Source organism: Tetrao urogallus (genome assembly GCF_951394365.1).
Source record: "Tetrao urogallus genome assembly, chromosome: 6".
In the NCBI taxonomy this organism is placed as follows: domain Eukaryota; kingdom Metazoa; phylum Chordata; class Aves; order Galliformes; family Phasianidae; genus Tetrao; species Tetrao urogallus.
The window spans coordinates 27,185,801-27,213,240 of NC_136819.1; the positions used below are offsets into that span (position 1 = coordinate 27,185,801).

The window sequence follows — 27,440 nt, forward strand, 5'->3', positions numbered from 1 at the left end:
TTTGCTAAGCCTAAGCTATACAGCTAATAAATCTTGGTTCCATTTTAAAAGAGAACAGGGGACTACCCCTCAACTGAAAATCATCTACATAAAGAGGTTTAGAATATTTTGTCATGTAATGTGTTTCAAAAAGCCCACAGTGATCCATAGGCAGCATACCAATATAATGGTTGTGCCAAATACAATGTTACTATATTCTAATAAATCATTTGGTGACTTTGGAGATTACTGTTTTCATTATAACAGCAATAACTACAGAGGAAAACAAGTCCCTGCTCCATCTTTGAAAAACAATCACTTAATTTCTTTTAAAGTAAATTACTATGTACAACTGCCATAACATTAATATAAAAAGTTAGAATACTTCCTGCCGTGAGTGATTAGTTAGAGAGTAAGTGAGTTCACTAAAACCAAATATACTGCAAAACTAGGGAGAAAAGACGCACAACTCTCCCCATAGACAAACTTGAGTTTTAATGGGACATTTTAATAAACTGATTTGAATCACTTAAAACTATAGGTAGTTTTGCCGTTCTGTCAGTAATCTGAAAGTTTAAGACATTCTACAACTTTGTACTTACCCCTTGTTCATCCAGCTTCATAAGCTGTTCTGTGACTTTAGGAGTGTTGAAGGCCAGCCTTAGGCAATGAATATTCAGCTCAGGAACCACATACTCAAGCACTTCTTTTAGGGGAAGTCCTCTGGCTGTGCAGTGCTTTGCAGTTGAAGGAATAGCATCTTCCAGCACAGAGCCTCTTAATGTCATAAGCTGAACACAGAGAACAAAAATAGCTTGCATGTTGAATTATGCACAGAATCAAGGTTCATTAGCAAAAGCACTGGAGCAAAATGTACTTTTCCATGATTCTCCATGGAGTATGAGGACATCAGGTACTTCATGTTGCATGAAACAGACACTGACATACAAAATGTCACTCATCCTGATAGCTAACAGTACTCAGAATATTTCAAATTATTCACAATTCTTCACATTTTTATTTTAGGAAAAAGCATTAATTGGAAAAGATTAGGAGTAATATTTCCAGTGGAACATTTTAAAGTATAAAAGTGTGCTCCTCAGGTCTAACCACCTGCCACACAGGAAACTGAAGGAAGTAATTTTCCTACACTTATCTAGTTTGTAGCTAGTATAGTTCTAGTAATTTCCTCAAACTTTAACCAAAATAACCTTCACGTTTTCCTTCCGGACATTTTGAAATTACTAATTCACTGTCATACTTGTCCGTAGTATTTGTGATGTAAGTTGTAGTATTAGGAAATTCCTGCATCGTACATAATGAGGAGACTAATCTATCCACATGGAAAAGCAAAAAACACCACACCCACACCCCAAGTGATTTAGCCTGTTCTCTTCTAGTCTCATTTTAAATTGTTCCTGAACTGCTTACCTCACTGGTTCTGAAAATGATCCTGTAGTTGTACTGAGGTCCATTTTCTTTGATTTCCTCTGGTTTTTCTCTTCTTATGCTCACAGCTACTGGACCAAGGTTCTCGTCTGCCCCAAAATAGTTCCAGTGTTCTTGCATATTAAAAACAAGCAAAACAGAGTCAGACTTACTTTCCAATTGCATTTTCACACTGAGCTGTCATATTGGAAACAAATTGCCTATTGCATTAGAGTCAGTTCTGGTACCAGGATTTTGTTCTCGTCATTCTGTTCTCTAAAGAGCTGCATGTGTACAAAAAGGCTGAAATTCTGTGTTGCATTTTTACAAATAGAACTAAAATAGGATTTGTATTGGTTTTTAAAGTCAAATCCATGTTATACACACTGAGCTAAATTTTCCTCCCTAAAATATAAAAACAAGGGAACCAAACACAGCAAAGTGAGAAACTCACAACTCCACATTAAAAATATGAGCAGTAAACAGTTGTGTTCGAAAGATTTAAGTTACTTATTTCTGCATCAGAAGAAGAGATAGTCTTATAAGTTACTAGAAAGGTGAAAAACTGAAGAAGAAGATGAAGTTGTCTTTAAACTTGAAAACACAGACACAAAAAGAAAAACATAACTATTTAACAGCTAAGTGTTAAGAATTGAGTCTAAAACTAGTATAGCTGGGGTGATGGCAGAGAGGAGAACACAAGGTTGGAGAAATTGTTCACTAGCTGAGTAGTGGGTTTTTGATGTATGTTTTTGTATTTATTTAATCATAAATTATAAAGCCAAACCCTCGAATCCTATCTGATGGTGGAGTCACATTACCATGAATTCAGTAACTTATAAACAAAGCTGCGCATATTTGAAGTAACAATTGAACTTAAAAATACAATACTTGAAAATTTAAGAGAATGTCAAAAAATAGAAGTGAAGCATTTCACAAGAAAAAAGTCCTACATCATCTCATTCCATATGGTGCATGTCTGCATATATGAATGAATTTATACACGCACAAAAATGGAAATTCAAAGCTATCTGAAATTTCAACACTTGAAAGAAGAAATGTGAAATTCCCTGGAATGATAACAAGAAAGGAGATCTAACCGTACTGCCTGTCCACCATCATATACACATTATTAGTTACTCATAAAAGAACCAAAATGAATTATCACTTCAGCAGCATTCTGAGCTGTTCTGCAGGGATGAAGTGCAAAATATTTGAATATCACCATCAAGAAATGTATCTACAAATATACTAAAAATAGATAGCAAAACACACTCCTTCCCAAGTGAATGGCAGTAATTTTTCCAAAGCATAAATCACTATCTAAAAAATCTGGGTGCATTCAAAAAAAAAAATTTCTTTTAATTATCCATGCCGATTCTTGTTACACTTCTCTCCAACAGATCCACACTTTTCAAGTAGGTTCTCTCTCTCTGTGAAGCCATGCATGTCCTAGAATTACACGCTTATTTTCACAAAGAAAGGCTGGGCTGTTCATCCCTCAGGTCTCTATACTATCATTCTGCCTTTTGTCAGTGTTTTCCATTTAAAGATTTCAGAGCATAAAAGACCCAAAAGAAAGCAAGTGTGCTTTCTACTGAATTCCTCTATAAGTCCTCAAGAGCCAATACTCTGCACAGAGGTCATTAACATTCAAAATTCTTTTTCTATCCTGTAGGATAACCTGTAAATATTGTCATGGGTCTTGAGCGACTGAATTAGTAGTAAGTGAGTAAATCAGGAATAAGTTAAAGCATACACATAAGCCTAATGAAATCTTTATATCACTCAATTGATAAAAGCCCTATAGATGCCAGAGAATTTCTGTTGTTTAAAAATCCAAGACGTCCTATTAGCATCCTATATTTTTTCACCCCAGGATGTTTATAACTCTTCAAACAGTCCGCTGCAGAATGAGGCAAGAACAATCACTGAGAATATATATGTATATATATTCTATATATATAAGATCAACTTTCCACCCGAGACAAATTTTCCTTCAGTACAGTCTGCAGCTTCCAAAATCTGAGTAAGCTTTGCTACCTCCATCCTAACTCGGTGGATTAAAAACACTGCACAATATATATGTACCTTTACTTACACAACAGAAAATGCCAGAGAAACAAAGGAAAGTTGTTATTAATACCTACTAAAAGAGTCCAAAAATTACACTAGAGTTTCTTTTGCATCTATCATCCAATAACAACACCTGTAACGATAATCTATTCCTTCCACATAATTATAGATTCCAACCAAGTCACCATGAGCATCTCACCAAATTACCTTGAAAGTAAAATGGACTGTGTCTATGAAACTACTTTCATTCAGTAACCTTTTTATTTTTTCAAAAACACAAAGATTAAAAGGGCCTGCTGCCTTGACTACCCAAGCCACCTTTCTTCACTGTCAGTGATATTCATAATAGAGATGCAACCTTCTCTTCAAATAAAGATGTTTCTGCATCATCACTTGTTTCACATTAGAGACAACTGTCAATTTGAACCAATTTTACTTGATTTTTTGTTCCTCATGACCTACTTGAAGTTCTATCACAATCATGCCTCTGGGGGAAGGACAGTAGGAAAAAAAAAATGTTTTTGGTATTTTTATAACTGTGGGGCTTTGGCATATCTAACAACATATCTGAAGGATGCCTTTTTACAGAAGCCAACACAACAAAATCACTGGCAAGAAAAATTTCCCTGACTCATATTCTATAAACAAACAGAAGCATAGTCATTTAAAAATTCAGGTAAAAGCCATTTTTTTAAAATTTCTTTAAGCCATAAAACTAATAAAAAAAAGAAATCACAGCTCTTCCTCTCCACTCAGCCTCAACATTGACACTAATACCTGTTACCTCTCACAACTAGCCTTAGGACTAGATTATGTTGAGTTTATCTAATTCATGTTAATAGCTACTAGAAATAACTGAAAATATAATGGTGGCTGCCAAGAGACTAGCATGAGGGTGTGCTTTCCCTTTGGAAATGGCTTCACTGCTGTGACCCTGCTCATACCTTCTTCCTGTCATACTATTTGCTTTCTCTGCTCACCTGGCACTGGCTTTTGGCATTACTGATTGTGAGGAAACCTGATCTGACTCACCAGAACTGCAAAAAAATAAAAACAACCTAAACAATACATAAAGGAATTTATTGTAATGGCAAGATTTCTGCTTGGTATGTAGATTGAACTGTCCCTATCACATTTTGAGAAAACAAGAGGACTGGTACGAGAAAGGGGCAAGAATAAAGCCTTACTTTTAGCGCTGAAACACGGCTCATCAGGTCAGTTACAACAAAAAGCTGCACTGCTTGCTGCTGACTGCTAAACTCTGACCAGAGTAGTGAGGAATCAGTTTGCGTCAGAGGGAGCATATATGAAAGGGGCTGCAGACAAAGCTCTCTAAGCACAGACTCTCCCCTCCAAACATACTTCATCCTGTACCATGCATCTGGCTTACAAGTAATCAATATTCTTCAGCACTCTTTTCTCTTCAAATGATGCGGACCAGCACCCTCAAAAAACATTTAGCAGTGTCTGTCTCTCAGCCCTAAAAGACTGCAGAAGGAAGAGATGTGACAAGAACCACCCAGCCAAGGGACAACGCAGGAAAGAAGAGACAGAAGATGGACATACACCAAGAGGCAAGGGAAAAATGGGAGATGAGATCATTAGCTGTAATCCACAGTTAATGAGCTGAAGTTTCTCCGGAATGACCATCCACTTATTTTAACTAGGCATTCCTGTTGCTTTAATCTGCAGGAAACAAGCTCTTTAGAGCTGCCTTCATTAAGCAAATGAAACCCAATCCTGGACACCAGTATCCAAGGAATAAACATTTGTCAGGTCACTCATTAAGCCAACGCTGTCTTTCATGAGACACAATAGCAAGGCACAGTCCTGCAGACAGAACTGTTTTTTGTTGTTGTTTTTTTTTTTTTAAACTCAAGGGAATTTAGTCTGCAATTATTTTTGATTTTTTTTTTTTTTTTTTTTCCAAGAACAGATCATTGTACAATCTGCATCGCAGTGCCAGAATCATTTTGGTGAGGAGGTATCTGGATCATGTTTGGGCTTTGCTCATTCCTATGGAATGGAAGTTTTGTTCCGATTTATTGTCTCCTTCATACATCCAACGGAAATGATATTTCTTGGTTTCAACAGAATCACACAACAAAACAATCATCCTCTGTATTTTCAGACATAAATTCCATTAGATAAAGCAAGTTCTGATCGAAGAAGCAAAGAGGTAAAATGTTTAAGTAGCGATTTTATATATATATATTATATATATAATTTTATGTATATGTATATACACACACATATGTACAATTATATATATATATCTATATCTATATATATATATAAAAACTTCGTGCAAGTATTACTCTTATACGTCAGCCTAACTTTATATGTTGGTTAACACAACATTATCATTAACATCAGATTGAACATAACCATTAGCACCAGAATAAACAAAACCTACATACCTTTCTGATAGAAAAATTTTCGGTAATAATATGCACCAAGGTCTACATGTTCAACAATGTATCTTTTCACTCTGTCTAGATGTAAAATCAAATTCTCCTTGGGAACTTCTAGAACTGCCACTCCAGCATTTGTACAATGAGAACTCAGAGTTGACTCAAATGAGGCACTTTCACATCCACTGAAGGAACCTGAATTAGATTTGGAAAGGCTTATCTTCCTCTCCCCTTCCCCACCAATCTCATTACGAAAATAAGGACAGCTCATCACAAGTTCATTGCTTTTATCATCCCCCTGATCCATGTTGAGACTTCCTTTTGAATTCAGATCTTCAGTGCTGCCCATTGGAGAATTGAAACTTGCAGAATGGGATAAGGGCCCAGAGACAAGTGATGCTACAGCAGCAGCAGATGCTCCTGTTGTTGTGTTCCTTCTTTTAATAACATTATGCCTGTTGATCGCTGCTTCATTTAAATCAAACAAAATACTCTGTACATCATAATGAGCAAAACACTTAGGACAAGTCCAAGGCTTGACACTATCTTCTGACCTGTTATCTTCAAGATCTGAAGATTTCCCAAGCTCCCCTTCACCTTTGGCATTACGCAGCTTGCGAAAAATGGATGAATCTCCTGTTTCCGATTTTGAACGTCTCTTGAGTGGCTTCTCTCTTTCCTTAAAGAGCCTCAGGTTCTCTCTTTGAGTAATAGGTCCATCAATCACATCTAGAGAGAAGCCTGAACCCTTGCTTCCACTGGCAATTAGAAGTTCACTGAGCTTAGTTGTGCCTGGGCTTCTCTGATCGGACTTTTCATCTTTATAGCCCTTTAGTAAGTCAAAAAAACTTTCCCCTGAAGTTCCCTGCTTATCTATTGAAGATGTGCTGCCATACTCTCTATGCAGAGATGGTCCAGATTTAAACGTGGGTGAAATACATTCATCAAAACTATCCACATCAAGCTCACTTATGGTAATGTCGCTGTTGCTGCGCTGTCTTATTCTGCGAAGAGCTTTCCTGGGGGAACTGGGATAGCCATCAGGTGTAAGAAACCTGGAGTCTAGATTCTCAGTCTGTCTGGTTTTGCTTTTAAGTGTGTTCTGAATACTCTTTAACATGACAGAATCACTAGCATTCAGGTTAACAGAGCTTCCTTGACTCCCAGGACTGCTTTTAGAAGATATGCTGTCAAGACAACTGGCAGTTTCAATATCTTGACTAGACCTGCTTGTTTCCTTGATGTTCTCCTTCCTAGGCGGCCAATCAGCAATTCTTGCCCTGACCCCCATTTTGGGGACTCCAGGAGTAGAGGTAACATGATGGGAACTTTCATTGCGAGGAGGTCCAACTGGAGCCATGACTGCGGATCCTAAGCTGCCATTCTGTGACCTAAAGCGCCTCATGTAAAAGTCATCCGAGTGGACTTTTGTGGTGCCATCTGTTCCAACTGACACACCAGTGGCAACAGCCCTTTCGGTCTGGGACCGCTTCAAGCTGGTCATGATCTTTCAGTATGTTCAACCTCAGTAAGTTCCAAAAGGAAATACAGTCATTTCGGCTTTTTAAATGCACAGTTCTCTTCTGGAGAATAGACTCCAAAACATAAAATGGTTGCATGAGATCTTAACCGTGGACATTTAAGGATACAGTTAAATGCAAAACCTCTAGAAAATGCAAATATTCAGTAGGTTTTGAGAAGTAGCAACTTCTTTTAACTTTTGCATCTTAAGAAGTAGCCATGTTCCAATACATTCAAGATGTTTTAACATCACTTGTGCTCCAAAACATCAGAGCAATAATCCAGTTGTTTATGCTTCCTTTAATCCTAGAACAGAGAGAAAAGGATATAAAAGCATTATTCATTTTATATGCAACTCATAACTGTAGCTATCAGAATAATTGTTACACAAAATTAATATTTCTAACATACACGCTTTTAAATCTCAATGACCATCTCAAAAATGCATGCTTGTGTTATGCAGTAGTATAGAGATTTCTGGATATTGGTGTCTTCTTAAAAAAAAAAAAAAAAGTTATACAGTGGACAGTCATACAAAGCACAAGTAGAAAACTTATTTCCACAGCTGAAGGACACATGCAACATCCATTTCCTGTACAATCTATAAATGAGACAGATCAGGAATCCAAATTTTTTAAAAAGTTTATAAACAAAATAATTACCATTTGCAAGTCAGACATCCTTGGTTGCAACAAGGTATTAACAACGCCTATTCAATTTTTCCATTAATATAAACAATCATCATACGCTAACAAAAAAGGAAGGAAGCTAATTAGCAAACAGATTAGAAAGTGACAAAAGGAAGAATAACATTTATTCTGTTTTAAGACAGCCTTATTTGCAAATTAACTGGATAGTCCTAAAGCATGTATTCCCCCGCCCAGATTTCACAATGTATATGAAAACTAAAGCTAAATAGAAACACATACTTTTAAACAACTTGATATGAAAAGCTTCCTTTATTTCCCCAGATAACAAAATACCATCTGCCACAGATCCTGTATAATCCAGCTTTACAAAGCTATGAAACTTAAATGTTTTCCCATACCTCATCAGTACCAAAGTGATTACAAAGCATTATACCATCCTTTGAGGAGCTAAAAAACCCAACCACAAATATGCCCTTGCTGGTGGAAGACAAAAGCATGAGATTGTCACGATAAAATCCTGCATTGCTGTGCACATCCTTTAATACAAAGAAGTTAATAATTGTCAAAGGCTGAACCAATTACACAAAATGTGGCCTTTTAAATATTTGCCAATCACGTATGCAGAGATGCTGCTGAACCAGCAGCATGTTGACAGTACAGTACTGTCTACAAATCAAGGCTTTCTGATGCTACCACAGAAACCAGTGCTTGCTCCAGTCTCTACTCAAAACTGTATAGTACTTTGCTCCACAGTAATGAAAATATCAAGCCAGGGCACTTTCTTCTTCTAAGACAGCATGTTTTAACTTCACTAGCCATAGCTTACACTGTTTGGAAATAATAGTTGCTATTCATATAAAACTGCACATACAAGGAATACTCTAAATGTAAGCTAACTGCAGTGCACACAGTTACTCTCCTTCTGGTTCTGCTGCAAGAACTATGGAATAATTGGGCTTTTTTTCCATCTAAATAATTAGAATACATTAGACAGATTGTCTACTTATGTAGCTGTTGCAAAATTACTGAATTTGAAGCCATACAAATTTTAAGCATCTTATAATTTTCAAACAGAGTCCACTTTGAGAAGCAACGAAGCTGGTGAAATTTCATCTATAGATTAGAGGAACAAAGCACCTGTACATAACTGAGAATTCTGCCTATGCTGTAGCAAAATATTTATGCAACAAATTCTATGCACTGTATAGCCCTTTGAAAAGGTCCATATAGACTCATTTTATAGAATAATGGAAAAAAAATAAACAGAAAACTCAGAAGAGGAGGAAGATGAGCTACAAGGAATAGAGAAGGATTAAACTGATGGTAGTGTTCCAAACAAGGAACAGCTGTCTACTTTCATAAACTCCTCTCCACAGCCTGTAACTAAATACAAACTTTCTGCCCTCACCATTCTTCTTCTATCATCAGTACCTATGAAGCAAAATATATGTTTGCTTCCCCCCCAACAAATGCTGATCTCAGAAACTGATAACCCACTTGTACAAGTTTCTCATTAACTCAAGGGCAGAAGTTCATGCATAGCTCTATAAATTCCCAAGCTTGGTGTTAACCATATAAACATTGAAAACGCTGCTAGTTTCTGTTCAAGTCCATTCCATCCACCCACCCAATCCCACAGGGACAACTATTCTAAATAATTAAGGACATGTGTATGATGTAATCTATATACATAAATACATACTATATACATAAAAAATTAAGCATTCTGCAGAAGTTATTCTTGACTACATTCATTAGTTACACGACCAGACTGTACGTTTTCCAAACAAAGCACTTTCTCTGTTTCTGAGTCAGCACTGAAGATGCCTTACTCTGGAGACCCGCAGCTCCATTTTCCTCATTTTTTTTTTTGCAACGGTCCTACTTCGTATGCTGTAGCAGCTGGAATATACAGGTGGCATAAGAAATGATTAAGGACATAGTTAATGAAACACTCTGAGAATTGTACGTCTTGTCTACGTCTCTGTTGATATTAATTACATCACATAAACTAAATTTTTTTGAGACTGTAAGTACCTTTCTGTTGTTGTTTCACTACAGTTTCTTGCTCCCGGTGTCTTGTTTGAGACCTAACAGCATGACCTGACTAGCTCTAAGCAAAATAAAGCAAGACCATCATGCATGATAATGTTAAAAACTCAGCAAGTTTAGATTCTAGTTACACACTGTAATAGATTTAATGGAAAATAATAACTGCAATCTGTACTCCATTGTTTTCTTATATTAATTACTAGCAAAATAGGATAGCAACAAAGTGTGAAGTAAGCTTTACTTAAATGACCACAAGTTACCAACAACTGGATGGTATTATATGCTGGAAACTCTGCAGAAGTTAAATACTTAGTTGCAGAACTGCTGAACAGACACAGGTTTTAATAGACCTCAAAATACACTGTCTACTGCAATTAGTTACAGGAAAAGGAAGGCCTCTCCAATCTGTCTGAACTTACTGAGGGAGCCAGCAAAATATGCAGATAAGCAGCCACGTATTTAGAAGACAAACAGAAACCACATGAAAAAGCTCCAAAAAGAGGCACGCTAAAATTTAGTTCTGATAACTGCAATTTAAAAGTCATAAAGAGAACAACTTGGAAAACCAACAATCTGCTTATCAGATTGGAAATAACAAAGCAGGGCTGGGATCCGTTCAAAACAGGTCTCAAACAGGTCTCTCAAATTGTTAGGACAAAATACAGTCAGTACATTTTAGGAGAAACAGAATATTTTGTATCTATTTTCAAGTCACAATGAGTTACAAAGAAAGCTGTTTTCATTCTTTCCCTTTCTGTTTCTACCTCTTTCATCAGTTTGATCCCTCCTCAAAAACTGGGGTTCTAGCTGTACAACAGCCTGTTCTAATCAAAACGAAAGAGTCTGGAGATAGATTCCAAGAGAGATTTTTCATCCTACATCATTTTTAAAAGACAGATAAGAGATCTTGATTTGCTATTCCTCACACTTAGTTAGTCACCAGGAAAATGACGATGACCTAACAGTAAGATTTCATTCAGAGGCCTTTGAATTAAAAGCAGCAAATATAAGCACTTGATTAAGAAATGCCTGGTTTAAATTAGCTCATAATAGTCAAAGCACAAACAAAATATGGTACTCTAATCAGTCTCTATAGTGGATTCAGGCAGCAGAATACGATAATCCAAAATGCATTTTTTAAGATGAACGGAAAAACAGAGATGCCAGATGCATGAATTCAGAGACCTTCTACCATCATTCCCTAGATTTAGTTTAAGTGGGATCATGCTCTTTTCCCTTACAAAGGAAATAGCAACTTTGCCTGCAAGCAGGACTCAGTGGAAGAGATTTTATGGTTACCGTTACCTACTTGGATTTAGGATTGTCAAATCACAGATGCTAATGATGCTAATCCTCTGATAGTGACACAGATTGATTTGCAGGCACTGAATTACTTATGACTCATAATTTTCCAGAGGAAAGACTTCATATTTCACTGTCAGCCTTCATTAAGAAGTGTCATTTTATAATTCAAAAGATTTGGTGATGAAGGCACCACTTTTCAAATTCTAGAAAAGTCTCACTTTTGCCAAAACTCCACAACCCTTCCCTCTCAACCTACTCTTTCCCTCATCCCCAAACATCAAAACAGTAAAATATGATGATGGTAAATGCAGCACTTTCAGAGATATTCTAAAATACTGAAAACTGTAGGATGAGGAACTAGAATAACATCTTGCAGCAAGTAGCTTTAAAAAATGTAAATGAAATCATCTTCATTTCACAGACTATACTGAAATTTAGCCAGCCTGGGAAACTCTGTCTAACACAGACAAGTTACTGGTGGTAACTGTTGTTAACTTTCACTGGGAAAAGAACTGGCATAGCCATAAAAGCTTAAAACTAGCAGCTCCTCTGAAATCAGAAAAATAAATGAGATCAAAAAGTGTTTTATATGTGAAAGCCTTTTCTATTTGTGTCACCAGCTCTTGCTTGAATTATATCTCAGATCAAATTCTAGGAGGAAAATATTAATTTATCAGCTGATTAATCATAAACAAAATAACATCTAATTTCATAAAATGAATTTCTCAAGAGAAAAATTCAATTTAATCTTAAGTAACACTTGGCTTTATGTGGTTGCCTATAATTAACTCAATTCTGTTCTTCCATGAATACTTTCATCATTATAACTGAAGGAAAGCTAAAATGCTTGTGTTTCAGAAGATTTATAGTTGTAAAGTTACTTGAAAAACAGTGTTTGGTATTTTATTAGCTTATCAGTTTTATTTTTGTTATACTGGAGGAGTTGCTGGTTTGGGATTAACTGAACTTTTGACAATTGTACAGATTTGCACAGAATGAAAGACAGATCCCCCTAAATTTTCATTCCCATCCAAATCAAGGCAACCCAGCTAGCCACACGTTTATGTTATCTAAAAGATTTGCCACTGATCTACACATAAGCAGATCTGCACTTCTGCCTTCCTTTGCTGTGTTTCATTGTTCCCTGACCTTAGGAAGAAAACCTCTAGTCTCAGGAGAAAGTGCCATCTGTGGCTATATGCAGAAGGATCACCTGAATTGATTTGCTGAGCTCAACGCTGCGTTATCCTTGGCCCCACGCTCTGCTGAGTAGTTCAAACTAACATATATGAACTACGAAAGGTTACATTGATTTTAAGAGGTAACAGTAGTTCATTTGAAGTTACTAAATACGCCCCATTGTCTGTTTTTGCATACTTGCAGGATGCCTTCTGCTTGCTCTGTCACATTGTGAAACAGCTGGAGGCCGAGCTAAAAATGCTGTAGCACTCAGCAGCATTTGCTAGCTCAGGTTTCGGGCCACGTTCATAACCCAGTGGTCAGTCCAGAGCCAGCCTGGCTCTCTGCAAGAGATGACGAAGCCACTCACAGTAATCATGTTCACTCCCAGCCAGTGGTAAAGTGCTCACGACTGAACAGGATGGTAAATGAGATGTACAAAAAGCTACCGCATTGAGACTGGCATGGAATGCAGGAAACTGCAATTCTGTACATTTCAGCACCTTTTGCTCAGTAACCACTAGAATACCTCAAGTCAGAATTACACCCTATTTTCACACTGATTTTGTGATGATTAATCAAGAAAATATCAAAATACTCACATGTACAAGTAACTGTTGCTGAAGAACACCCTTTAAACTGTTCTTTTAATAGAGAAAGAAAGGAGGAGGGAGAGAAAACAGCACATGGTGGTTCCTTCTGCAACACACTTTCCATTTTGGTACCAGCACCACTCACATAGTAAAGTAAGTGCAGAATCCCTTTACTGGAAACTGATTTATGTGAGCCAAAAAAAGAAAAGAAACTGAGGAGTCTGATTGTACTCTACACTGTAGTCTGATCCTGGAAAGAAATGGTTAACAGCAACAGTTTATTTTTGACACTACTACTCTTTAAGAAGCAATTCTAAACCAGGTCCAAAACACGACAGTAAAATATTCGAGCTCCCAGGTACCACCACCTCTTAAGAACATAAATTTTCAGCACTGACAAAGAAGAGTTCCAATAACACCTCTGCACCCATCAACACACACTTTCTTTTTTGAAGAGATGTTTCTCTCCTGTTTCTTCTTTTTGATACACTGCACCCCTTGGTAGTGGTTCCAAAGAAGCAAGCCCCAAAAGAAAAGGGGCTGCTACTTGCTTGCGTGGGCCTTGTTGGAAGTCATCCCCACACAACAATCCTGAGATATCCCACCAACATCAGAGTTGAGAGAGACTTCAACTGGGAATAGTGGGAAAAGTAGCTGCTACCTACTACCTCAAAGCTCCTGTTTGCTTCCAGGCAGCCCTGAGGGCAACCATTACAGCTAAATTTTTCTGTGCCAGGTGCTAGACTTAGTCTATCACTACCTTAGTAATTGCTTATTTTAATACATATAACAATATATATACATATAAGCATACACACACACACACACACATATATATAATGGTATATGAACCATTATTGTTATATATATTATAGATACATAAAATAAGCATTATTCTTCTGCTGGTGTTTACAGTTTTTTTCCCTCAACATCTTTTTATTCTTTTAATCTATCACTGTCTCCTTAAACTCACAATCTGGCCAAAGAATTGCAAGGAGCTCTTCTGCTCTCCTTGTGAGAAGTCCTTAAGCTCCGAAGCCTCCACAGACTGCTGCCTCTCTACAGGTTGATTATCAAATCACGTGCTTCAGGGAGAAAGAAACGCAACTTTTCAAAAGTGAAAGCTAAGTTTCACCTAAAATTAAGAGGCTTCATTTCCAACAGCTGCCGTTATGTCTTGACAGAGTTTCCCATTACCACACGTTCCTGAAAAACATGCTCTCACAATTACTGCTCTGGAGTTCAAGGGGCTGCTGCAGCAGTGGATAGCAGAATTCAGGAGCAGAGGAATTATTCCTTAGATCCCCTTGCAAAGTGATGAGAAAGCTGTGCAACTTAACAGGAATGTAGCAGGCAAGAGAAGGTTATGGAATGGAAATAAAATTGGACATTTTATTTATTATCACTCTCACATTCACTGGCTCATTCAAGTCTACATTCAACCCAGTGTTAACCCCACTGAAAGCTTTGGCTTGTGGGTGCACGGGCTGAGGGAGAAGGGAGGGCTATCTTCCATACCCAGCTGAGGATCACAAGCTCATTTACATTGGGAGAGACCTCAACAGGTTATCTGGTCTAACTGCTTGTGAGAAGGTAGAGCCAAGCTCAGAATTTGTAGATGTTACTCAGAGTTTTTTCCATTACAATGGAAGAAGAACTGAGAATCTCCAATGTTTTACTTCCTACTGGCAAGCCTGCCATGTGGTTTGACAACCTGTTGACCTTGCACTCTGCAGCTTCCTCAAGACAAGTTCACCCCTGAAGCTGGCTGCTGGGTCCAAACCTATATTCACCAGTATGGGGCCATCAGCCTCACACCTCAAAATTAAAGACGCTTCCACACCAGAAATAAATCTGCTTTCCTCTTTCTGCCCCCTGCCTCCACACTTCTTTAAAGGTTCTGTGATTTAATTGACCTACTTCAAAGCATTAGAAACTGCAACTGCAAGGATCAGAACCTGTCTTTATTTGGACTTCAACAACAGAGCCTGCAAACATGGGAATTTAATATTTCTCAAACCAAATGCATGTGCAACTCTTCTCAAGAAAGGCAGGCTGACAACAGGGAAGTCACTGTCTTTGGCATTTTTGCTTAAGCCAGAGTTAAAGTTGAGCAATTCAGTTGCTATTTCTGACTGAACAGAGTCTTGTCATAATATTGCCAGAAAATAGGTAATTCCACTTTTGGAGTTGTTCATAAAAAGCAACTTTTGAATAATTCCTTAACTTTAATGAGCATTTACAGCTTTCATGAAGGGATTCTCCAAAGCCTTATACTCACGTAGAATTCTTTTTAGCACAATAATGCTTCAATCCTGTTTTATAGACATTCATAATTTTGAGATCCTTCTTCATAAGCCACTGTTTTAGCAGTTTGTTAGGTTTTTTTCTTGTTTGTTTTTGAAGAGAAGGTTGGAAAATGACATCTCTGGTGACTATCACATTGTTTTACCTTAAAGAAGCTCCAACTTCTTAGCTAATTCTTTCAATATAAAACACTAATGATCTGACTTTTCCACTCTACAAAGCAAGGAAGCCACGAACAGCGGAGGGGCAAGAAATGTATTCAAAAGAAAAAAGGCTTATCCATCCCATATTTGTTGTAGCTAGGTGGGAAGAAGACAGGGATTTCATCTTTCCTCAAAATTACCTTGTTACCTCCTTTCTGCTGTCTTTCCTCCTTTCTGCTAATAGAAGTTCTTAATTACTCTTTCCCAATGATCCTCCCATATCAGGATGTATGTGTGAACACAGTGCCTTATCCCATGTCTACACCTCCTGTCACTCCTCATTCCTCCCCTCTGGTGTCACAGGTGATTCCTTTTCCCTGTTCAAATAATCTACCCAGATTTTGCTCTCCACTGGCACACCTAGAGAGTGCCACGTGAAACATTCCCAATTGCCACAGTTGCCAACACCTCTCACTTCCCCAATGTGGCCGTGTTTCCTCCAAACAGTCCCACGGGTCTCTGCAGTGTGCAGTCACAAACCATCTCATTGCTTCAAGGCCAGCTGCTGGCACTCCAGCCATTCCCATGGTCCTTCCTTCTGCATCTACAGTGCTTTTAATGTACTACTGCATGGTAAATTGTAAGTGCACATTGAAAGCAAATACCATTGAATTTTCACCGTAAGTTTCCATAGGTAATGTTGACTTACTAAGTTGGAGCAGATTCTACAGCAGAAATGTGTTAGATATTATCATTATTCAAGTTTCGGACAAATAAAGGCAGCTTAAAAATACAGATAACAAAAATGATAGACCAGGCTATAAGGTAATACAAGGATTACAGAGAACAGCAGACAGATCTTTTTAGCAATTCACATGTTAGAGCAGATATGGAAGCATGCAACCCTTCAACAATTCTGCACGCAGAACTTCAGTGTTCAAATGGTTGCTGCATACAGCCAAGCCTTCAACACAAAGAAAATTAGTAAATTAAAACTCTGAAGAGTTTACAAGCAGACTTGTAAGCAAAAAATTTAAGTGTTTCAGAAAGGATTTTTTTTTTCTTTAAATCATTGTGGACAACTGGAAAGCTCAAAATGATGAAAACTTCCACTGCTGAAACTTCCATAGCCTTCCACATTAAATCCTTTTTTAAAAAATGAAATAAAAACCATAAAACTCATTAACATCATATTCAACTGTGTGCCATTTTATTTTTTTTCCAATGATGAGATGTATATTACCATACTTATGAGCCCTCAAAAGAATACTGGTGTATCAGAGTAATTAATTTCTCTAAAAAGCGTAGAATAAAATAGAAAAAAAAAATCCTTCATAATAAAGTAGGTTTGAGAAAGATTATTCCTCATATCCTTATTTAGATACTAATTTAGATACTAATCAAAGATAAAAAAGGAAAAAAGGAAACAGATTTTATGTAAAAGTATAGTTTCCACCAGCTCCTTACTTTCTCATGTTTTCTGTTCTTCTCATACTTCTCTTAGAACTTAACTTCAACTTCACTTGCCTGCATTCACTTATTGAAACAATACACAATCCTTTTTTACAAGCTGTCTTCTCATCTCTTCATAGGAACACAGGCTGCCAAATTAGCTTAATTTGAAAAAGGCTCTAAACCATAGTCACCACCACAAGACTCTACTGCTGCTGCTGGATTACTGTACCACTTTTTGGTAAAGATTTTTCTGATATACTCCACCCCAAAGAAGCAAAGTGAACAGGGTTTCTTTCTGAAATGATGTTTACGTTTGCTGAAGCCTGCACAGATACAAATACAAACTACAAACTCAGGAAGTAACATTCTTCTGTGGTGGACTACACTGTTCACAAAGATGTCACAGTGAGCAATTCAGAAAGTCACTTCCTGGCGCCCATGTCATCCCCTCTAATTCCTCCAATACAAAGGCAGCTTCTAAAGCAACAAGTCTGGGACCTTTGTTAGAGAAATACATTTATTTGCTATGTTTGGTTCCTTTCAGAGCTAACCAAGGGGATCATCTCACAGACCAAAAAGGAAAATCATCTTAGGCTAAAATTTGTCACACATGCTGTACACGTCTGAACTTACGAGGAACCATAGATCCCGAAAAAGCATTAGGCTTCTAACTCTTATATAACATAAACAAGCATGACATTAGAGATCCCTGGGGATAATTCAGCATATGGATCTTGCCTCAGAAACAGTAAAGAGCTTTTTGTTCTTTGACAACCTCACGAATCACATATCTATTTTGCAAAATAGCATTTTTGGCTACAGAGGAATAAACAGCACAACCTCCACACAGCACTATGCCAATTTTCTAGTTGATTTTCTTGTGGATGCTTCCAACATTCTTTAAAACCGCAATCAAAAACAAACATTATTTTAAGCAAACATACACAGAATTTGGGGGTATGCAAATCTATTAGAAAAATATGGATGATGATCTGTAAGCAACCAAAATGAATTTCTGAACATGAGGGATCTGGTAATAAAACTTAAAAACTGAGAGGGCTGTATGAAACTTTCAATGCAAAATGCAAAAACGAAAGATGGATAAATCAGTCAGTACCTCTAAAAAACTACCTGGGAACAGAGTACAAGCATTGCACTGTGCTAACTGCACTCTTTTTGCATCTGTGAACATCCACAGGACACAATATAAGGTATATCAAATATTTATTCTACAAAAGGACAAAAAAAGTTTGTCCTAAGAAAGGGGAATTAAAGCTGAAAGAGGGAATAAAAACCCTTTCAAAATATGCAGTTACTCAGCAGAAATCTCCACGATGCATGACTGAAACACTGATGGTTTAGAAAGTAATAAAGTTAGATAAAAAATTTTTGGTTGATTCATTTCTTGTGAGCACTGCACTAGGAGTTGACATTCAGGCTGGATTTCAGAAAACTTAAGTAGATTAAGAAGTCTTCCTACAAGGAAAGTCCAGAAAGGGTCTTTCGTTAACCAGAAGTACTCTCTTGCACAGATACATCTATAATGACCAACAGGCAGCCTTTAATTTGTTCCCACAAAAATACAAGACCCTTTCCTGTAGCTTGTATCATGTAGCATGTTAGAACTATTGAAAACATCCAAATAGGCAGCACTTAATTTTCTGTAATACCTGTATGAATCACCTACAACAGGCACTCAATTATCTCTTGTAACTACAAATGGAAAACAATATCTAGGTGGACATAAGTATGAATTGCTAAAAACTGATTGTGAGAGTTTGTGCAAAAGCCTTTGTGTAAAGCTACCTAAATAAAGCAAAGCATAATACCAGGGAGAAGCAGCATAAACAATTCTAGTCACGAATCCAGACAGCCATGCTGGCAAAGCAGGCTACAAACTGAAAAGAGCAAGCAAGGTGGCAGTGACACCTAAAAAACACACTCTGCAATTTAAATAAGAATCAGTCTATTACAAGTGCACATATGCCAGCAGTACTGGCACTTCACCCAGACATCTTTAAACAGAAAAGGCAGAATTTAGGTGGATGGTTGGCAGTTGCTATTTATCTTGAAGTGTAAGAAGTTCATTTCTGTCTGACCAGCCCACCTGTCCATGCCGATGCACCTCAAGTTTCACTACGCTGTTTCTTCTACCAATCACCCTTCTAGCTCAAGTGAAATTTTTGTTTAGAAGCTTTTGTCTTTCCTGTAAATTGCTTATAATCTCTGGAAGAAAACTCCCTCCAACACTTTCTAACAGAATCCCAAAAGCAGTCCAGCACATCAACTTGAGTATTTTCGCATTAAAAACTTCGCAAATACCATGCAAAAGACTTTTTGTGTTATGGAGTTTCATTTTTACAGCTATGGTCAGTAAGGGGAAGTATCTACATCTGCTCCTGGTTTACATACATACAAAACATTTTATAAAATGAAAACAGATATGAAATCATTCAGACTCCAACACTAAACCTTGAAAAGCAAATTACCTACAGAAAGTACATGTGTGGGTGTATTCCAGTTTCACTGCATAAACAGCCTTAATCAGCCTTGCATACTATTTCTGATTATGGTTTATTATATAAAATCATGCTGATGCCAGTTCAGTAGGAATGTTTCTTAAACCCTTCTGAAAAATGAAAACAGAAGTCTTGAACCCGATTCTGCCCCTGAGAAGAGCACATGAGGAGGGCATTTCCACCAGCATTGTGAGACTTCATAAAAGGCTCCAATCCCTGCACTGGCTACAGCTGCACTGCAACCCACAGCTCTCCACAGAGCCTCCATGGAAAGATGATCCTGAAGGCTTAGTACATCTCCTCTGCACCAGCTGGAGACAGCTCTGCTCCATCTGAAGGACTTGGAAGCAAAATATGTCCTTTTCAATTCAAAGGGCTCCATTGTCTTAAGTGCCCATGCCTATATCAGGTATTTATATTCTTGTATCACTATCAAACTGGAATCTTATCAGTGCCACATTACCTGTTACGCAAACCAGTATCCGAAAACTACCTGATAATTGTCAGCAATTGTGTAGCATCACAGGTAATTTCTTAGTATGATTTATAAAGGATGGCTATTGTATGATAATCACACAAACAGAACTGTAGGAGCTGGAAGGGACCTCTGGAGATCCCCCAGTCCAATCTCCTGCTAAAGCAGGTCCCGTACAGGAGGTTGCATGGGAAAAAGCCCAGGAGGGTTCTGAACGACTCCAGTGGAGACTCCACAATCTCTCTGGACAGCCTGCTCCCATGCTCTGAACCCTCACAGTAAACATTTTTTTTTCTTCTCATGCTCATATGGAATTCCCTGGTCTCCAGTTTGTGCCCACTGCCCCTTTTCCTGTCACTGTATACCACTGAAAAGAGCCCAGCCCCATCCTCTTGACCCCCACTCATTAAATACCAATAAGAATTGATAAGATCCCCTCTCAGCCTTTTCTTCTCAGCCCTCTCCAAGGAAAGGGAGATGTTCCAGGCCCCTCCCCACCTGCTACGATCTGCTCATTACATGTCAAAGTCTATCAGGTCTTGATTTCACCCTATAAAGAAGAAATGGTTTTACAAATCCTTACATCAAGGAAGCTTTGCACCATGCTACCACTACTGTTGAAATGAGCTCATTTGCAGGGGAACAGAATTCTAAGGCAGTTCTTCCCTGGTGACAGCCTTTAGGAAAAATGCTTGTCTATCATAACCATTTTAGTAGCTGACTTGAGTAACTCAAGTAATGTTAGCACTGTTAAGAATTCACCAAATAGCAAAATTTTCCCTTGGTTAAGACAACAGCAGCCTATTTTGACAAGCACCCTTTGGCAGAACATACCCCGTGTGAGGGGTTGGAATACAGCCAAATGTTGAATGCCACGCACAAATCAGTGCTTCAACTGATCTTGGAGATAAGATTATCAGCAGAGTTCTGCATTTCTGTTTTTGCATACATGTAAGAACTCTTTCCTGTTACTGCTGTTCCATTAGTAAAGTGACAGAGCATCAAGCTACAGCCTTTGAATCTAGTTTGAAACACGAAAACGCCTCCTGTGGCATGAGACCAAATTTACTCCTCCATTGCCATAGGCCTGGTGAAAAGGAAGATTTTCAAAGCACAGAAACCAAGCAGACGGGGAAATCAGAGCAGAGCTCTTGAACATGGTTTATTCTGTCAGTGAAGGAAATCCTTTTTTCAATACCTACAGAAATTTAAGCCTCCAGAATTCTACAGAAAAATGCCAGTATAACTAAGCTGACTTACAGGCACGTATTTACTGGCAGGAGGGAGGGGGAGGATTGGGAATCAGGTTCTGTCAGTTCACTTTGGGTTGCAGCCCTCACTAAACCTCCTTTAATCCTCAAGCCTACCATGAGCACAGCGATGTGATTAGAGCAGATGCATCTATTTGGAGAAGGTCACATGCAGAAAAAAGCTGTAGTATCTATAAAAAAATACATTGCTTTGCTCTGTTGTTTCTTTGTTTGTTTTTTTTTGTTGTTGTTGTTGTGTTTTTTTTGTTTTTTTTTTTTAATGCTTTGTCTTTCACCCCAAACCATCCAGTCAACCTTTTCCAAATTCAATGAGGCAAAAAATTGATTTCTGAGTGGTGAGATGGCTCAAAATAAAAAGAGTTTTAAAACTGACTAGCAAGCACAGATTTCTAGGATCATACAAGTATTTAGAAACAAAAAAGCTTACAATGAAAATATCTGTATTTTCTTCCAATTTTTCTCCTTTAAAGAAATTCTTGCGTAAATAGTTCAGGAAGCTGTTGAAGTTCTTCACTCAGACTTCTACAGACTAGGAAAATACACCACAAGTGGTATGTAAGATGCACATACATGTTGTTTTCATTTTTCCTGTTCCACACAGAAAGACATCAGTTGGCTGATTCAGAACTGCTACTGTTACGCTCTTACTTAAGATTTATTAAACTGTGGAGTGTTATCACGAGAAAACAGCTGAAAGCAGTACATGCTACTCATACTGCTATTTCAGATAACAAGCAGTAGGAAAAACCCTTAATACTGCTACGTTTGCAATGTCTCGAAGTTTGAATTACAAACTTGGCTATTGCTAACTGCCTTACAAACTAAACATGCTACCCCAATGAAGGGACTTGGTAGGAAGAAAAAAAGAAATAAAGAAGAAAACAATTGTATTAGGAAAAGATGCCAACAGCAGGCTTAAGGAAGTACAGACTACTGCAGCTTCTGGAAACTAATTTAATTTCAGAACTAATCTGATTTCAAAACACTCATTTAAGACCTATTGCTCAGATGTCAGCTACTGGCAAGGCTGTTTGTAAAATCACTAAAACAAGGATTTATTATTTATTTATTTTGCAATTTGCAGGTGTATGCAATCACGGTAAGAGAAATACATCTACTGCTATCTCTCCTTATCACAGTAACAGTCTAATAAAAAGCTTTTTCACTGGAAAGTTCATCTATCTTTCCCCTATTTAAAAAATGAACACCTCTCATGGATAATCTCTGAATTCCCCACTAAAAGAGACTTGAAATCTCTCTTCATTTATTATACACAAAGTCCACAGAAACTATACTCAGTGAGGCAGCATCAGCTATTGCGAATAGCACTCTGCCTGCTACTCCCCAACAGAAGACCTTTTGGCAAAGCCCTGTAAGATAACAATAAGATGAAAGCCAAACACAAGAGTAGAAAGGTACAAGATTACTTCGCCTAGGAGGATCTGAATAATAAGAACAAAAACAAAGAACAAAAAGGACATGCCAGAGGAAGACAAAAAGCACAACAGCTTTTTTACTTTATCCTCTCATTCACTCATCACAGCTGCAAGTGAGATTAATAGAAAGCTTCCTTTTAAAAACAGAAATGAAAGCTTTGATTTCTAGTTCAAAATTATTTTATATACCAAGTTAACAGTACCTATCTCAAAGAGATAATCTGCATAACCCAAATGTTACATGTTGTGCATTGTTACTATATCACAGTCCTGTTCCAGTAACAATAAGAACACTTCGAGAGTAGACATACTATGAACGAACCATGTGCACAGTGTGGAAAGAACATTGATATTGCCATTTTTCAAACCACACTGTTCTACACCTGGCATCATAATACCTATTCTTACAGAGCCATTGCATCACCCTACACATCTGTTTTACTTGACCTCAAGGAAAAACCTACATGTCACCAACATTTTCCAGTTCATGGACAAAATGTGACGGTTACTACTCCTACAAGAATTAGCTTTTACTGAGCTTGGTTACATTTGAGCCCTTCAAAAACTATTCACACTCGTAGTACAGACTCAAAGAAGTAGTTTTTTTTCATGAAGATAAGAGTATTTCATAAGAGGGACTGCAGCAATATATTCCATCTCTCAGCAGAGGACTATTAAAGCACGCACACAAACATTTACCATCCAGGCATACAAATGGGTATGATATTGTCTAAACACCTACTGTGCAAGACAGTAAACAAAAGCCTCTGAAAAGCAAGCTAACTACAGGTTTGGATTTTGCAATTAGTTTTGCTTTTCCCTACCGCATTTTAAAATCTTTTGATCAATTCAAACAGTGAAACAGTGTGAGTACATCCAGAAAGATTAATCTCCTATTTTCAAATCTGGCACAAAAAAAAAGTTCCTAAATAGAATAGGCTTCAATAGAAAATGATTTTCCTTTTTTTTTTTTTTCCCCTCTCCTACTGATTGAAACAGTTGCGTATCAACTCAATAGCTGAAAAATGTTAAACACCATACAAACTTATCACTTTTATCATCATCCTTATATAGATGAGCCAAAAAAAATTACATCCACATATTTGAAAAACATAGAATTAGTGAATGATGAATTACTAAAACAAAATTGTTTTTTGAGTTGTTTGTAATATATAAATGGTGTTAACAATCCAGAGAGTAGTCTGAACAGATGCTGACTGATGAGAAGTGACAGCAGTTAGTGCTGTATTTTTAGGATATTGATCCTAACAAATATTATTTCAGTTCAACAGCCTAACTTCCAGCTGAGAGGCAGCATTAGCACATAATTCCTGCAGCTAATGATCAATAGTTAATCAGCTGAGGAGAAAATGAGCAGAGGATAGGCTTTGGGGCATACAGAGAAGTACCAGATATCTTGTAATGCTGGCGCATAGTGACTTATTGGCACAAAACAAGAGAGGAGGATAAAAAAACAAAAGAGGTAAGTAAAAAAGAAAAATATGTAACATTTTTTCTGCGTTAGAGATGTAAATAATTATCATTCATATCTCATATCGTTTAAACACAGAAACAATATATTACTATGATATTCCACTGTTAAAATCAATTCATATACAGTAGAAACTCTTGAAAAAAATCCCTTGAACTCTTGCAAGCCTTCAGAAGTCATTTAAGTCTTTTCTTTCCAAAGACTCCCATATTTTCAAGCAGAAGGGTTATGAATGCAAAAATGGATAACACTACAACAAAATGCAGAGTTCCTACAAGTGGTTTTGAAAGTCTTGATTTGGGCAAGAGAATGAAAAACATGCAGATTTTCTTCTTTTTTCTGGTTATAGCCATAACTCCTACTGTGACCTGAAAATCCTTTTCCACAACCTTATCTACCACGTACTGCCAAGAACCAGGAATTTATTTTTGAGAGCAGATCATCATGACAAATGTGTAGGAATCCATGGGTTAAGAAGTCCAAAGCAAAAGCGGACTGACATTTTCAAATCATATTCACTGTACTCTTTTGTATTAATAAAAGCCTTACTGGTAGAACTCAGAAATAAAAATCAGACTCTATGTATTTCCACTTTCATATTTCAAGAGCGTAACTAGGGTGGAGATTATAGGCATTCTATTAAGTTTTTGCTGTTGTTGAGTTTTTGTTTTGTTTTTTTAATTTTTTCTCTTGCCAAAGTAAGTTTTAAGTCAAATAATTACCTAAAATAATCACTTTGTACACACCTAATCCAAACAGCGTATACTGCTGTGCCACAGAAGCAGGGCAATATGTATCATCACATTCTTTAAGGAAACAAAAAAATATTTACGAATAAGGAGCTTATGTTAAGGACAGACCACGTTTTTGGCCATACCACTACTGTGGTATGCAGTATGCATTGCTTCCCTGATGAAATCATTAGGTAAAATAAAAATAGACTTCTTAGCAGTATGGATTTCTCTTTAAGATCTAAACCTGTCTTTAGAATCCTTTTTATTTATAAATAGGAAGAAAATAAATCAACCACTGACAAAATCCAGTGTGAAATGATGCACATGTTCATTATCCCCCTAACAAAACAAACATATCAGTTCACTCAACATACATTTCTTTTCAGTGGTCTTCTCACTATCTCAAAGCCAAAACGTAACTCCTTTTTCTTCGAAATCAATAGCCAAAGCTGATCAATAAATCCATGAAATATTTGATGGAGCTAAGTGTAATCCTCAGTAGAAAAGAAAATAACTAAGCCCTAGAAATACAATTACCATATGGGAGTGTGCACACAGCATTAATAAATCAAGAATACCTTGGAGTATTTCTAGTGAAGCTGTGATGGAAACTCTAGCCAGTGGCTCTGATGATCTGCACAATAACCAGTATTCTTTCCATGCTATTTCTCAAGAATGCACATAGGAATATATCACAGCTTTTTGCTACATACTGCAGAACTATTCTGATTCATTTATCAAGCCAAAAATAAAAATAGAAATATGACAACCATGCATTTGATGCAAGATGGAGCAATTAATTCCAAATGTAACCTTATCTATTACTTCCAAATTGTTTTTTCTTTTTTTACCCCACTAAACACAGCAGCAGAACACTATAAAATGAATACAGAAAATACTGGTTTGTCCATACTAAATCATCTAAAGAACTTCATGAATGAAGTTCTTGTTTCATGTTGTGAAACCAGGTATTTAGACATACTGCAGTAAATGCACATCTTTGCATAGTTACTTCTTAGTTGACTAACCTGATAAGATTCAAAAACAACCTGGAACTTGCTTCAACAAACAAACTACCTTAGTGTGTTATTATAACTTAATAAAAATGATGCTGAAATCATATTATTATAAGGGCATTGCTATGACATATAACATACATCCTTATTCTTAGGTTCAGTTTCTAGTGCTTCTGTACCATGATTTCATCATTGCAGATCCACTATACATGACAGGAGTTGTAAAGTACTTTATATACTCACAGCTACGCGGAGGGAAAAACCAATGAAACAGAAGAATGCCATCATTAAAACATTTTCTTTCGCCTACCGTTTGAAGTATATTACTTGCCATGGCTGAGAAAGAATTTGCTACACATATTCAAGAAATTCAAGCAGAAGTTCTATGCACCATTAAAACTGCAGAAAACTCACATGCAAAATTTAAGTAACAGACAAACTTTGGGGCCATCATCCAATACATACCTGAATTATCAACACACAGCTTTATCAACCACATTTGTACCCAACATCCATAGCTCTGACTGCCAGACAGAAGATTCAACCTATACTTCCATGCTTCTCCAAACTGAATTGTTTATACAAGTCCTTACAAGAACTTAGAATTCCATAATTTGCAAGGTCTCTCTTCTCTGAGAAGGCAGAAAAAAAAACAAAACTGATGAAGTTACAGCAGTGTCTTGTCAAATATAACTGGTTGAGATTTACCAGCCAAAGCAGCAGCAGCAGCAGTTTGGATAAACTACTGGACTAGGAATTAATTACAATTAATTACAATTAAGCAGCAAATTAATTACTCCAAATTGTGCTTTACATCATGTTTCCTCTCCTGTTTTTAATTTCTTAAGCTATTTTTTGTAGGATTTCTTTTTCCCTCCCCAAGTGGGGTTCTAACAACAATAGATCAAAGATAACTGAGGAGTTACAAAACCACAGGTTTAAGAGAGCCATAGAATTCAATTTCCACATTAAGTTGAAGGAATAAATTCCTGAAGCCAGCGGTGTTTGAAAAGAGTGAAGTAGAATGGAAAAAAAAAAAGATGGACAAAGAAAGAACACATGTTGGTACGAAGGGTACTTGCAGGATGGAAAGAAGCCAAACTGTCATCTACTCTCCATAGACGCAATTCACATTACCAACAATTGCCAAGGCCAATAGGTCCACTGTGTTTGTGCCTCACGTTGCCCTCCCTCCAGTTCTAATATCCATACAGCCCTCCTCCAACATCAAACTCTACAGTTGTTACCAAGTCTGTAGATGCAACCTGCTTGGCCAAGCTTCAGGACAGGCCTAGCTTTTGCCCAAATGCTTCTCCATGAGATTTTGGACTTGCCTCCCCTTCCTTGCCAACAATTTTTACAAAAATTTGCTAAGTCCTAATAACTTTGTCCCGC

At 37.2% G+C, this 27,440-nt stretch overlaps 1 protein-coding gene across 1 annotated transcript in view; it reads right to left on the minus strand.

The window, feature by feature from the left end:
- Positions 1 to 7,401, minus strand: part of SIPA1L1 (signal induced proliferation associated 1 like 1) — a gene marked incomplete at both ends in the record, with an annotated part of 65,084 nt that extends 57,683 nt beyond the window's left edge. The window contains 3 exons of the mRNA XM_079537272.1: positions 582 to 770; positions 1,411 to 1,541; positions 5,904 to 7,401. Of these exons, the coding sequence (XP_079393398.1) occupies positions 582 to 770; positions 1,411 to 1,541; positions 5,904 to 7,401 (1,818 nt within the window). The remainder of the gene's footprint in view (positions 1 to 581; positions 771 to 1,410; positions 1,542 to 5,903) is intronic.
- Positions 7,402 to 27,440: the final 20,039 nt, after the last annotated feature.